The sequence below is a fragment of the Phalacrocorax aristotelis genome, chromosome 6 (genome assembly GCF_949628215.1).
Source record: "Phalacrocorax aristotelis chromosome 6, bGulAri2.1, whole genome shotgun sequence".
NCBI classification, from domain to species: domain Eukaryota; kingdom Metazoa; phylum Chordata; class Aves; order Suliformes; family Phalacrocoracidae; genus Phalacrocorax; species Phalacrocorax aristotelis.
The window spans coordinates 771,316-783,446 of record NC_134281.1 but is presented as its reverse complement, the minus strand read 5'-3'; the positions used below and the strand labels follow the sequence as shown (position 1 = coordinate 783,446).

Genomic DNA, 12,131 nt, shown 5'->3' with positions numbered 1-12,131 from the left:
ACAGCATGGGCAAAGGGGATTTGCAGGAGAGCCATGGAGACCCTGCAGGACCCGGAGGGCTCCCTGAGCATGTCCCAGGCTGCTGGCTGGCCAGCTGGCTCGGCAGCGGCAGTCCCAGTCCGCACTCAGTGTCCTCCCTGGCACAAAGGTGGCCTGATCAAAGCCCAGCTCTGCCCTGCACGCCGCTACGGAATGGTGCTCTGTGAGTGCTGGTGAAACCAGAGCCGGCCCTGCACGGGCCAACACCCAGGCAAGGGGGCTGGCAGCCAGCTCTCAGCATCCCCGGCCAGAGACATCCCTCTAAAAACAGGTGTGTCTTCCCAATCACCAGCAACAGGGGAAGAGAAGTGAGATGTTACCTCTGCTCAGTGTGGTGTCCTTCTTGTCTGACAAACTCATGGCCAGTGATGCCCCTTCGGGGATCTGTGGAGGAAGGGAAGAGTAGACGTTGATGACAGAGGACTTAACGGTGCCTCCACAGAGCTGGGGCGGCCCTGGGGAGATCCTGGGAGCTGGGGGATGCTGGTGCAGTCGCTGCTCTGCCACAAACATCCTCTGTGCCTGCTCTGCCCCTGCTCCCCACCTTGGAAACTGGTAGTAACAGCACTGCCCTGCGTGGAAGGCGTTTTTTAAATGCCAATACAAAACAGTGACATTCTTGAATCTGATAGGAATCAGGCAAAAACATGTAGCCACGATACGTTTTTGGATGTTGACACCAGGTAACTTGAAGAGGAAAGAGTTACGTTCTGCAGATGCTGTTTTGCCTTTCCCCAGCAGGGGAGAAGGGACCCGGCCACAGCCCAGACCCATGGGGCTGGCACTACCTCTCTGTGCTGCGGCTCCGGCTCTCGGTGCAGCGGGGCACCGTGCCAGCAGTGGGGCTCCACGGCACGGCTGTTACCCAAACAATAATATTAATAAGTACTCAGCTCCATTTTTGATTTTCCATGCGCTGTTACAGACCGGTGAGGATTATGCTTCCTGGCATACCAGGGAATATGGAAATCAGATAAAAATTTCTGGTTTCATTTAATTTTGAAAGGAAAAATGGTCAAGAAAACCATGTGATTCACCACATTTCCCCACATTTTTGGCTTCCGTTCCTCAGTGGGATCTCTAGCCCCTGCTCTCAGGGCAGGCAGTGACAATTGTGCCGGTGATTTCAGCAGGAGCGCGGAACAAGAGCAGAGTGATACTAATCAGCCAAGCTGGTGGCCGTTGGGAATTGGAGCTTTTTTTCCCTCCTCTTTCTGTTGTCAGTAATCACTTGTTTTGCATGAAGAGTGTTTAATTAGTTTCAGTGTGTTGCAATATTAACGAGCTCCTCGCCAGGGCAGATGTCTATTCCCCGGAAGCTCTCACGGAGCTATGGCAACCTCCCTGCTTGTTCCTGATGATCCTGTTTTTGGAGAGGGAACCGCAGCTCGCCCCTGAGGCCAGGCAGGCTCCGAGGATGCAAAGCTTTCCTGCAGCGCTGCCAGGTTTACCTTGTAATGTGCTAATGTGTTGAGTTTCTTCCTGCCGTCCTCCACCACCGAGGTGTCATCAAGGTCCCGGAGGATGTAGCTGTCGGTGCTGGTGGCGAACCACTCTGAACACAGAGAAGGCAGAAGTGAGACACCAGCCCAAAGAAGGCAGGGGCTGCAGGACCCGGGGCTCCGGGGACCAGCCACGCAACACTCGAGACTGCGCTGCTCCACTGCCAAGGCCTCCAGGGCTCTCTGAAACCACAGCAGATGTTTAGCAATGGCCTCCAGGATTAGCTCCTGGAGTGGGGATTTCCAGACTGGAGTTGGGAGAGGTGACAAAGGCTCTGCTCAGAGAGACAGGGAGGAGTACATCTCCCCCTTCCCTCTCGCCCTCGAGGGCCGTGTGGCATCTGCCTTGTGGAGCACCAGGCAGGTGAGATGCTGCGTGCAGCCACCAAAGCTCAGAGGCAGCTCCCTGCAGGGCAGAGCTGGTTGTGTACCTGCCACCGAGGGGCACGCCACATGTGCCAGCTGAGGGGAGCGGGGCCCCGTCCCTGCCCCAGCCCAGGGCACTCTATGGAGACCCGCGCTGGCACTGCCTACACTGAACATCATGCCTTGCAACCGCTGCCAGCCAGCGTGCGTCTCCACGGTCTGCTGCGTGGCACCACAGACAGCATGGGTTTCTCTTGACAGAATTGGGCTGGGATGTTTCTTAAATTTTGGGATAAGAAATTGGCCACTGGGTAGATAAATGACAGACCTGAATCTATGGCAGGACCTTGACCTGTAGGCTAAATTATAGATGTTTATGGAGACACAAGTAGTAAGAAGGCATGTGCAGGCTCAGGGCTGTTTTAGAGGGCACCTGTTCTAGAGCTAAGGCTTTAAACGGTACAAGTCCAAGCATCCCTTTGCTCAACTTGGGCTTTCCTAAAGCTTTTTCCCAGTTACACGGCTCCCTCCCCCCCACCAGGATCTGGTCCCATCACTCATTCCTGAAGACCATCCTCAGGAAAAGGCTGCCTTGATGTTTGCCCTCCCATCAGTGCTGCTTCACCCATTGCCCTCTGATAGACGCCAAGAGCTACCATGAAACATCAGGTCCTTCATCTGTTTTTAAGGACTGGCTGGTCCAATACAACTGGTCCTTACCAAGGTCGACGTCTTCCACCCTTGGCCACTGGGAGTAGGGGACATTCTTGCAGAAGGCCTCCAGAATCTTCTCCTTCACTTGGCTGAGTGTGTCCGTGTCCATGGCCCTGACACTCAGGGAGTCCATCCCACAGCCTTGGAAGGAGACGTTGAGGTTCTGCGGGCAGAGGCTGGGTTAGAGGTGACCTGCCCAGCTCTGAATGCTCCCAGGGATGCACAGAGACAGCTGCACCCGCACAGCTCTCGCTGGTGCGCTCTGGCCCTGTGCTGTTGGAAATCAGGCTGAACAAATGCCATTATCTAGGCTTTACCACTAGTGAAGTGTGCTGATTTATAGCCCTCGGAGGCTGAAGGCCCCTGTTTGTTGACGGAGCCAGGAGGACACAGGAAGCAACACTGCAGCCTCCTTTCATGGCGGCTTGGTCCTTGGCCCTGACAGGCAGAGACCACCTCAGGGGCGGGAGGAAAGGTCAGCCCCATAACCAGTCATGTCCTCAGCTCCTTGGCTCCGACCGGTGACGAATGGGACCGCCAAGGCTCATTGCTCAGCCTCTCCCTGACACAACCGAGCTGAGCTCCTTTGTTTAAACAAGCTTTAAGCATGCCGCAGGCTGGGTCTGCTGCAACACGAGTCCACCACCAGCAGCACCCGGTAACCTGCTTGAGAATGTACTGAACAGCAGGACAAGCAGCTGCAAGGAGCTGCAGGCTGCCACAAACACCAGCTCAGATCTCAGGGATGCCCAGATACTGCAGCAACAAGCTGCAGGACAGTGAGAGTGACTCTTCCTATAAAAAAAGGTCTCTTCTTTTGGGTGCTGCTGCCATGCCAGTCAAGCAAGGAGAGGTAGAGTCTGGGTGCCTTCTCCTCTCGCTAGCTGGGCAGACCCAAACGCTGCCAGCATGGCATCTTCCTCCTGCCTGGGGGCTTCGCTCTGGGGCAGCCTCAGCTCTGCCTCTGCTTGAATCCTCCAGTCCTTGGTGTGCCCAAACCTGAGGGCAACACTGCGCCTTTATTTAGTGGTGGATGCAACCCTGAAGCTATCTCACTGCCTGACTGGCAAGCGCAGGGCAAGAGGCTGCAGATGCCAGGAGCATTGCTTGTGCATAAGCACAGCTGCCTCCTAGATGGACACCTGGTACACGTGAGATTTACAGCTGGGATTTTCACAGCCTAGAGGTTACTTTGCAAACACTGCTTTTAAGTATCAGGATACCAAGTCAGCATCCTTGACCATGAGAACAATGTGAATGCACAGATGAAGTCCATTTTTTTCCCATGGCATTAAAGGAAGATGTTTTTACACTGTACACTGTGCAGGTGTTTTTTAAATCAGAGGTTCAGTTTCCAGCAGCGTCGGGGATTGCTGCTGAGTTAGCACTAACCCTGCATTGCTATCCTTCCTCCAACATACCCTGTTCACTTTTGTTTCTCTTCTCGCAAACAAAGTAGGAAGCAGGCACACTTCCCCTCCTCAGACTTATGAAGTTACCATTTCTGGCGAGAAAGCTAATACTTTGCGCCCCGCTGCTAACCCCTCTCAGTCTGCACTGTAAATTTACAGGTCAATTGGTAACAGGAATCTGCAGAGGATGTGGAGCTTGAACCTGCCCTGAGTTACGGTGATGCACATCTGGGGTAACCCACTGACTTCAGTGAAGCTGCTCCGGATTTATGCCAGGTAATTGAAAGCAGGATTTTACCCAGGCTCTGGAGAGGCATCTGCTGAATTCTGTGTCAGGCACTGGAGAGAACCGAGCCCTTCACACGCACAGCCCTCATCTCCCTGTTCCCACAGCCGGCATTGTGCAGAACTGCTTTTCAGCACCATTCCTGTAACAGTCTGGGCAAAGCCCTCACCCTGGGACTCCAGTTTGCAGCCAGCACTTTCCCACTGCTACTGAAGGTGCTTTTTTGCCAGGAATGGTAAACCTGTTGCTTTAACTCTCTGAATATGGCAGAATAAATTTTCTTACCTCCCTCCACCCCTAAGCGGAGGTACTTAGGTGACCCACCAAGGGACGGACATGAAAGTCATTATGAGCCTTGTTCTGTAGGCGTGTGCTTAGGCAGCAGCAAGGTGCCTGCGCAGGTGTATAATTTAGGTGGCTATTGCACCTGCACAGCCACCCTGGTGGGGTACGTGTCCCTCAGAGCCCTGGGGTGCAGGTACTCACCCTCGGCTTTGCCTCGATGTTCTCCCTCAGGAGCCACTCCTCGTTGAGGGTGTACCTGGCTTTCCCCGTGATGGCATCAATGGACCCTTTGTTAATCTGCTGTTTGATGGCACAGATCAAGAGGAAGAAGGGCTCTCCGACTGTCTCCTGGGGGAAGGAAAGAAGATCGGTAAGCAAACCGGCCCTGGCGGCAGTAACTCCTCCAGCAGCATGGCAGTTACAGGCTCTCCATGGACGCTGAGGGCAGGCGAAAACCCTGGTGTGCTTCTGCGTACTGGGAAGCGGGACTGGTGCACGCCAGGTGCTGCAAACCCCTGGCAGGTGCTCAGCGCCATCACCCACCAGCATCTCTTTGAGGCTGCTCAGAAGTTTTCAGGCTTGTGGCAATGTGACAGCGCAGACGGGAAAGAGGACATAACAGCTGACAACAGCCACGGGCGATTTTCGGGGAGGGTGAACTGTGATTGTCAGCACCAACATACCCCATCCAACTTCTACAGCAACTACTGTAGGGCTGTGGATTGCCACCAGCAGGCTGTGCCAGCATCTGCTGCCTCACGGGCAGCATGCGCGGGTACTGCTCAGGAGGTGGGGCATATGTGTAGCTGTGCCGAGTGGGTACAGGCATGCACAATGCTCAGCAAAATACAAATGTGCATCAATTTACATGTGAAATTACACAGGAGCTTCAGGGAGAATCTGGCATACTCGGGTACAGAGACGTTTCTTGCAGTCTGACAGTGCATACTGCGCAACGTACTGCACTCTGCAGGACAAGAATAGGGCTGATGTGCACAAAAATCCAGGTCTACAGAGATATTTGGGCGCCCAGCTTTCTCATGAAGGTATCAGCTGAAGCCCTCTTTGAGCTGCCTGGTTTGCCATCGAAATCCATGGAAGCGAGCCCGCTGCGTGTGCCTGTGGCTCTGGGAACTAGTGTTCATACTTCTCATACCACAGCACAGCCCCGATCACAGCAAAACAGAAAGGCTCAGGGTCAACAAGCTGTTCCCATGCGACAGCCAGGAAACACACCATTTAACTCCTTACATTCATCAAACTTCATCTTACAGGAGAGAGGTGAATTGTGACGCTGCTGCAATGAAAAGAAAAAACGTAACAGGGACCAGCCATTTGTGATGCCGTTCAGCTATATGGTTTAATGCCAGATTTCTGATCCACTTCTGTCTGCTGCGCTGATGTGCACGTCAAACAAGCTATTGTCTTATGAAACTTTTCAGTACTGGAGTACATCCTATTCTCCCTAATGTTCACATGCAATTTCCTTCCAACAAGGCAAGTGTAAATTATTGCACATTTATGTACTTTCTGAGCATCACACACCCCCCGCACAAACATTCCTCCCATCTGAAATCCTACTCAAGACAACAGATATCGAATTATTTTGATATTTCTCAGCTAGGAGCTGCTAAATCCTGTTCAATCTGCTTCTTAATTAAGACTTGGTGATTCTTTTATTCTAATTGCCTTATAATTGCTAAAGTAATTAGTTTGATGTCAATTTTGATTCGGCTGCATTCAGCGCAGTTGACGATAAGACACTACAGCAGGGCTGTAGGTGGGCACGCGCCATCTGTGCCAATGGTGCACCCGCTTTATTTTCTAAGGGCAACTTTTTTTATGACACAGGGAAGCTCCTTGGGCCTTCTGTCGGGGTTTAATGACTTCCTGCAGTGCTCCTTCTGAGCATACAGCATGAAATGGGCTCAGCAGCAGAGCTGCTGGTGCTGAAAACGGAGGAAGGTACGGCTTCCAGAAAGCAGAGGAAGATGCGAAGTCATGGGGATGTGGAGACGTTGAGGATCGTGAACAGAGTGGAGAAGGCGTCACAATACATAAAGAAGAGTTAGTTTCTAAGACCAAGGCAGGAGTATGTGATAGAGGCAAGGGGATGACACTGACAAGACACCCCCCAGGCTGCAGTACCTGCTTTCCCCATCAAGCGACACGACCTGTGGGGCTTTACCAAGCTGACCCTACACAAGTGCTGACAAGCCCTCACGATGGCCCTGCTGCAAACAGGAACACTTGTTTATGTAGCATGTGTGGGAGCACAAACCCGAGGCTAAACTCAGCGCTGGGTTTTGGAGCCTGCCCCGTCCCCCCCCGTGGGAAGCTCTGGCCCCGGCCCCGGCCGCAGAGACACGTGAGGGGGCTGCGGGGGCTGCAAACAGCTACGCCGCTGCCTCCAAAAACATAAATGAAGGGCGAGTTCTGCTGATACAGGAGCTCTTCATGGCTTGAAACCAGCACGGGCTGCGCGGTCGGGGCTGGCCGTGTGGCACCTTCCCGCACATGCAAAGCTCCACTGGAAGGGGCAGCCTAGGGAAGCAGAGGAGTGGGTGTTCCGGACCCGCTGCAGCGTGCATGAGCAGGATCAGCCTCAGGACTGGCCACGTGGGAAATAACGACAACGCTCCCCTGGCAGGATACTATTTTTGTTTGGCTTTTTGGCTTTCAGGCTCAGGAACTGTGGGATGTTATGGAAATCTGCAAAAGTGTTAATCAGACAGCAAATTTCAAAGAGGGGAAAGAGGGGCTGGCAGGCAGGGACTAGAGATAAAATGGCAAACTTGGAAACCTCAAGCCTTGCTCGGAAAACTCATCTGGAAACAAATCAAAACTGTCTTTGGACTTGGCTAGTTGGGAGAAAGGAAGTTTAACTAGAAGAGATCAGTGCTGATTCAGGACAAAAAAAATACTTTAAAAAAACACAGTCTGGGGCCTTTTTTCCTCCTATTGTGAATGTATTTTAATGAGACTTCATTTTCATTTTGACTGGCTCTTAAAGCTACCCAGGGCACTGAAATAACTTTGCAGTAATGGAAAGCACAGTTCAGGCTGGCATTACTTGAACTGTTTCACGCACGATGAGCGTGGGAGGGCTTGGTTTTTATATGCTTGGGAAAAAATAAAGGTTTAGAGCACAGACTGGATTCACATGTTGCTGCCCCATTAACAAGGCTGACAAGTCATTAGAGATGTCCTCTCAGGAACATGTTACAGCCATTCCCAAAATGTCTTGGTGAGGCTGGGGTGGGAAAAGCACAGAAAACAGCTGCTTATCCCAAGTGCCTGTTAATTTTGGGATGATTATCTATCTGCACTCTGTGAAGAACCAAACCTCAGCTCCATCCCACATGCAAAACTTTGGGAAGCTTCAACCCAGACCTAAGAGCTGAATTCCAGGACCTTAATTTTCCTTTAACTCCCAGTCCCATGAGCCTGTTAGGAGCCGCACACACTGGTGCCACAGTATCTCATGGGGAAAGCTTTTTTTTTTCTCTAGCATTTTCCACCAAAGCTGTAGCAGAAAGTAGTGACATGGACCATTTTATCTATGAGTCTGACTCAGTTCTGCAGAAACAGAGGTCTGCATCGATTGAGCAAATGCTGCAAGCTTCCTCTGAAGCCAGTACCAAGCAGCAAGCCTGCTGCTAGATCTTCATCATAGCTCCTGCACACAGCAAGCCAAACCTCCCCCTGTCAGGGTGGCGACTCCATTGCCTTCAGGTGCCCTCCACATGGTCAGAACACTAGTGACTGTGGCCTGCAACTCCTTCCCAGTTGAAGACAGCTCCTTCAAATCAATTTCCCCCAAAACACAAATGGACGGACTGTTAGGCAGAGCATTAATACAAAACAAATGTTTCGAGCATGTAGCGTTGACTTACAAGGGAAAATACAAGCACTTGGAATTTTTCCACTGCACAATGGCAGGGACCTTTGCAGCAGCTGTTTCAAATAGACGTTGTGATTAATGGGGATAATTCAGGAATGAAAACCAGACCCATCGTCACACGTCTGACAGACCAGTGCTACAGGCAGGCGGGCAGCCTTTTTTTTTTAACCAAGAAATGCCTCTCTGAAGGCAACAGAGTTTGAACCAGAGGAGCGCAAGGCACATGGGAGGCGTTTGACTATCACTAGTATTTAAATCACAGCCCTGAGCTGAACCCAGCCTGCACATAAGCAGGTGCTGTCTGTCTGACTGCAGCGGCTCCGTGCTCATTTGCGTGGCAGGGAAGGTCCTGCCTCTGCCCATCTGGACTGAGGCCCCGCGGTCCTTTGCACAGCTGAGCTCGAGCCAACCTGGGACAGTCAAAGGGCCTCTCCAGACATTTCTATCTCGTCATTTCTCTTTCTCCTCTGTATTTCAGCAGGCAGCACAGTTTCTCCTCTGAGCAGGTCCCCCACCCTCACTGTGGAGCATATGTGATGTGAAAGTCTCTTGGAAATCAACTCTCTATCGCGATCCACTATGTATAGCGTTTGCTTTTCGGAAATGGGAAATAGGCTGCCGTAGAAAGTGCAAAGTAGACGTGGTCTTCACTGCCACAGCCTCAGGCTGAGCATGTGAAGCAAGGAGGGGGCTGCAAACCCAGTGTGCAACATTAGCCCCTGCTGAGGACCCACCCACAGGCGGATGGAAATGTGGGTTCAGCTCGCAAAGGGCCACCGCGGTCCCGCAGACCTGCTCCCATCCGTACCCTGTCCTTCCTCCTCCCTCCGCAGGGCGGGCCAGGGCCGGACGGCACGGGAAAGCCAGCTCACAGCTCGCACCAGCATCCCCTGCACTGCCCCAGCTGCGGGATGTCCACTGCCCCGCCGCAGACCCTGGACAAGCCTGCGGTGACGGGACCTGCCTGCCGGGCGCCCCAGGGAAGGGTGGCGTGCCGGCGCTTGGAAGCTCCTCGCTGCTAATTAGCTTTGTAACGTGCCCAAGTCTTCAGGCCTGAGTGATAAGACTTGACTTTCTTTCCTCTTTTTTCTTTTTTTCCTGAGAAAGCCTTCTTGCACAATGTCCATTTTTAGCACACACTGGAGTTGGATCAGATGCCTCACATGTGGTCTCCGCTCTCCAAAAGGAGAGATCAGCACTTTTTTTCTCCAATGGTTTAACTACAGGCAGAAAAACTGAAGATCAAAAAAAATTCACTAATTCACTCTTTTCTGCTCTTACAGGCTGGTCAGTCGTGCTGCATCCGCACAGCCGTCCTCATTCGCTCCTGTAACTTTTCTTTCGTTATACTGGCTAATTATGTGAGCTGAAATGAAAGATTATGAACTACAAAACCATGGGCTTTAGGACAAAAAGTGATCATCAGCTGGGATCAGAAGACATTACAATATGCATGAGGACAATACAGTATTGCTTCTGTGGCTATAGCAGACACTTTGGGAAAAGAGATTTTTCAAAGGCTTTTTCAAGGCTCTCCCCTGTGGGTATAATGGGGTGTCCTCCAATTAACTGTCGTGGAATCAATTAAATTATTGCTCAATTCTTCTGGGAAATTCCAACCAGAACTGGCAAACGTTGGAGATAAAGCACCGAGCAGATGGACTGCTGATGTGCTCTGAGATGCCAAATATATTCCCTTTCCTTACTATCGGAAGACAGTCAGGCTTCTGGGACAGACATCCCACTTCTGCTGCTAAGATCTGTCTGGCCAGTGTGGAACCACAAGGACGCCTCCCACGCGAGAAGCCCCACGCACCAATGGGCACCGACATGGAGCAGCCCCTGCCCCAGCGCCACCATCCCCGCCGACACCCGGGGCTCCTGTGCTCAAGACAGACAGCGCTGAACGGGCTGGCAACCACCAGCACGGCTGCGCGAGCTGGTCAGAGAAAACAGCAAATAACTGGAATGGTTTCCAAAACCTCAAGCCATTCTGGTTGTTTTTCAACTCCCCTACGGCGCAATTCTCAAGCATGGTGAAAATGTTAGTTCATGCTCTGGCCTTAGGAAAGGCCTGCCGCAAAGCCTGATCTCACTAAATCCCCAGGCCAAAGTGGAGAAGCAACTGAACTTAAGGTTGCTTTTCCACACTTGAACCTTTCAATACACTGGAGTTTGTCCACCGTTAGTGACCATTCAAGAGGCAATGCTGGCGGGTATTAGGTCCTCAGCTGTCCCACACATCCCTCATTACCACCACACGCTGTGCTAAACCCACCCGCACAACAGCAGTGATCTGATTCTCTTACTCTAAGATAGCTGTACATGCAGATGGACATCCAGTTGGTGAGCATCTTCTCCACCACAGATTCTGTTCTCCTCAGCATCAGCTTGGGGTTTTTGGAAGCTGAAGCATCTATTAGATCCACCAAGAGGTCCTTCATGATGCTGGTGTAATACTCCAGTTTCCCATGCAACGCAATAGTAAGCAGGGAGGCCAGGTTACACCTGAAACACAGAACTGTGTATGAGCCAAGCACCAATCCAGCAAGACTAAACTGCTGACTGAAGAAAAAAACCCCAACACATAAAGGCAGTATTTTGGACAATTTTCATGAGCCTTCTCAAGAGTGTTAAAACTTTAAACCCTCTTTCAGTGCTGTAGGATCCTGGGTCAGCTCACATCCTCTCACTGGTAAACCAAGTGTTCAGGGATACAAATGCTCCCAAGTGAATCACTGATTGTACCTTTTGGTGCTCTTCAGGATAACGGAGGTTTATGGCCATCCGTTTCTAATAGAAAAGTGGGAGGCAAGTGTAACTCAACCTGCAACTGAAATGCACGGCTCCAGACATGGGCTGGATTGCTTACAGGTTAGGAATAAATCAGTCTTCTCCAGCTGCCAGGTCCTTGGTTCTGAAGCTCATACCTGTCTCTAACAGCGAAGTCCTTCTGTTGCTCCAGAGCATGGACAAACACGATGAGAAAGTGCTTGTTGTTGAGTAAGGTGGAGAACAGCGAGATTCCTTCTTCCATATTGGGTCTGCAGTTTTCAGGGATCTAAAGACAAATTCAGAAAGCAGAGTGAGAAAACCCCTGCTTGTTGTTTTCCTCCAGCTTTTATCCTTCCTGACTGGAGACCTCTTACTCCCTCTGCTTGGCACAAGCCAGCAGCATGCTTTCCTGGCAAGGGCACGGCTGCATCCAGGGCTGTATCAGAAGCAGCTCATCCTGCGGGGCAGCGGCAGTGGCCATTCCTCTCTGTTCACCACTTGTGAGGCTACCTGGAGTACTGTGGCCAGCTTTGGGCTCCTCGCTACGAAACAGACACTGGCAAACCACAGCCAGTGCAGCTGAGGGCTGCCAAAACAATTAGTGGGCTTACAGGGAGAAGTGGAGAGGGCTGCGTTTGGTCAGCCGTAAGAAGTGGTTAGGGGAGTTCTTACTGCAATCTTCAGCTGCTCTGTGGGAGGGCAGAGAAGACAGAGCCAGGCTCTTCTCTGCTGGCACAGTGCTAGGACAAGAGGCAAGGGACACCAGCTGGAGCATGGGATGCTGATTAAATACAAGGATGGAAGTTTTCACCTTTAAAGTGGTCAGACACTGGAATGGTGCCTCGAGA

General features: G+C 51.7%; 1 protein-coding gene across 1 annotated transcript in view; it reads right to left on the bottom strand.

Annotated features, from left to right (window-relative positions):
* The window catches only part of PLXND1 (plexin D1), an 84,118-nt gene that overhangs the window by 11,620 nt on the left and 60,367 nt on the right, over positions 1-12,131 (bottom strand). The window contains exons 24-29 of the mRNA XM_075095557.1: positions 11,439-11,569; positions 10,818-11,016; positions 4,806-4,952; positions 2,628-2,784; positions 1,491-1,594; positions 360-423 (exon numbers count right to left, since the gene is read on the bottom strand). Of these exons, the coding sequence (XP_074951658.1) occupies positions 360-423; positions 1,491-1,594; positions 2,628-2,784; positions 4,806-4,952; positions 10,818-11,016; positions 11,439-11,569 (802 nt within the window). The remainder of the gene's footprint in view (positions 1-359; positions 424-1,490; positions 1,595-2,627; positions 2,785-4,805; positions 4,953-10,817; positions 11,017-11,438; positions 11,570-12,131) is intronic.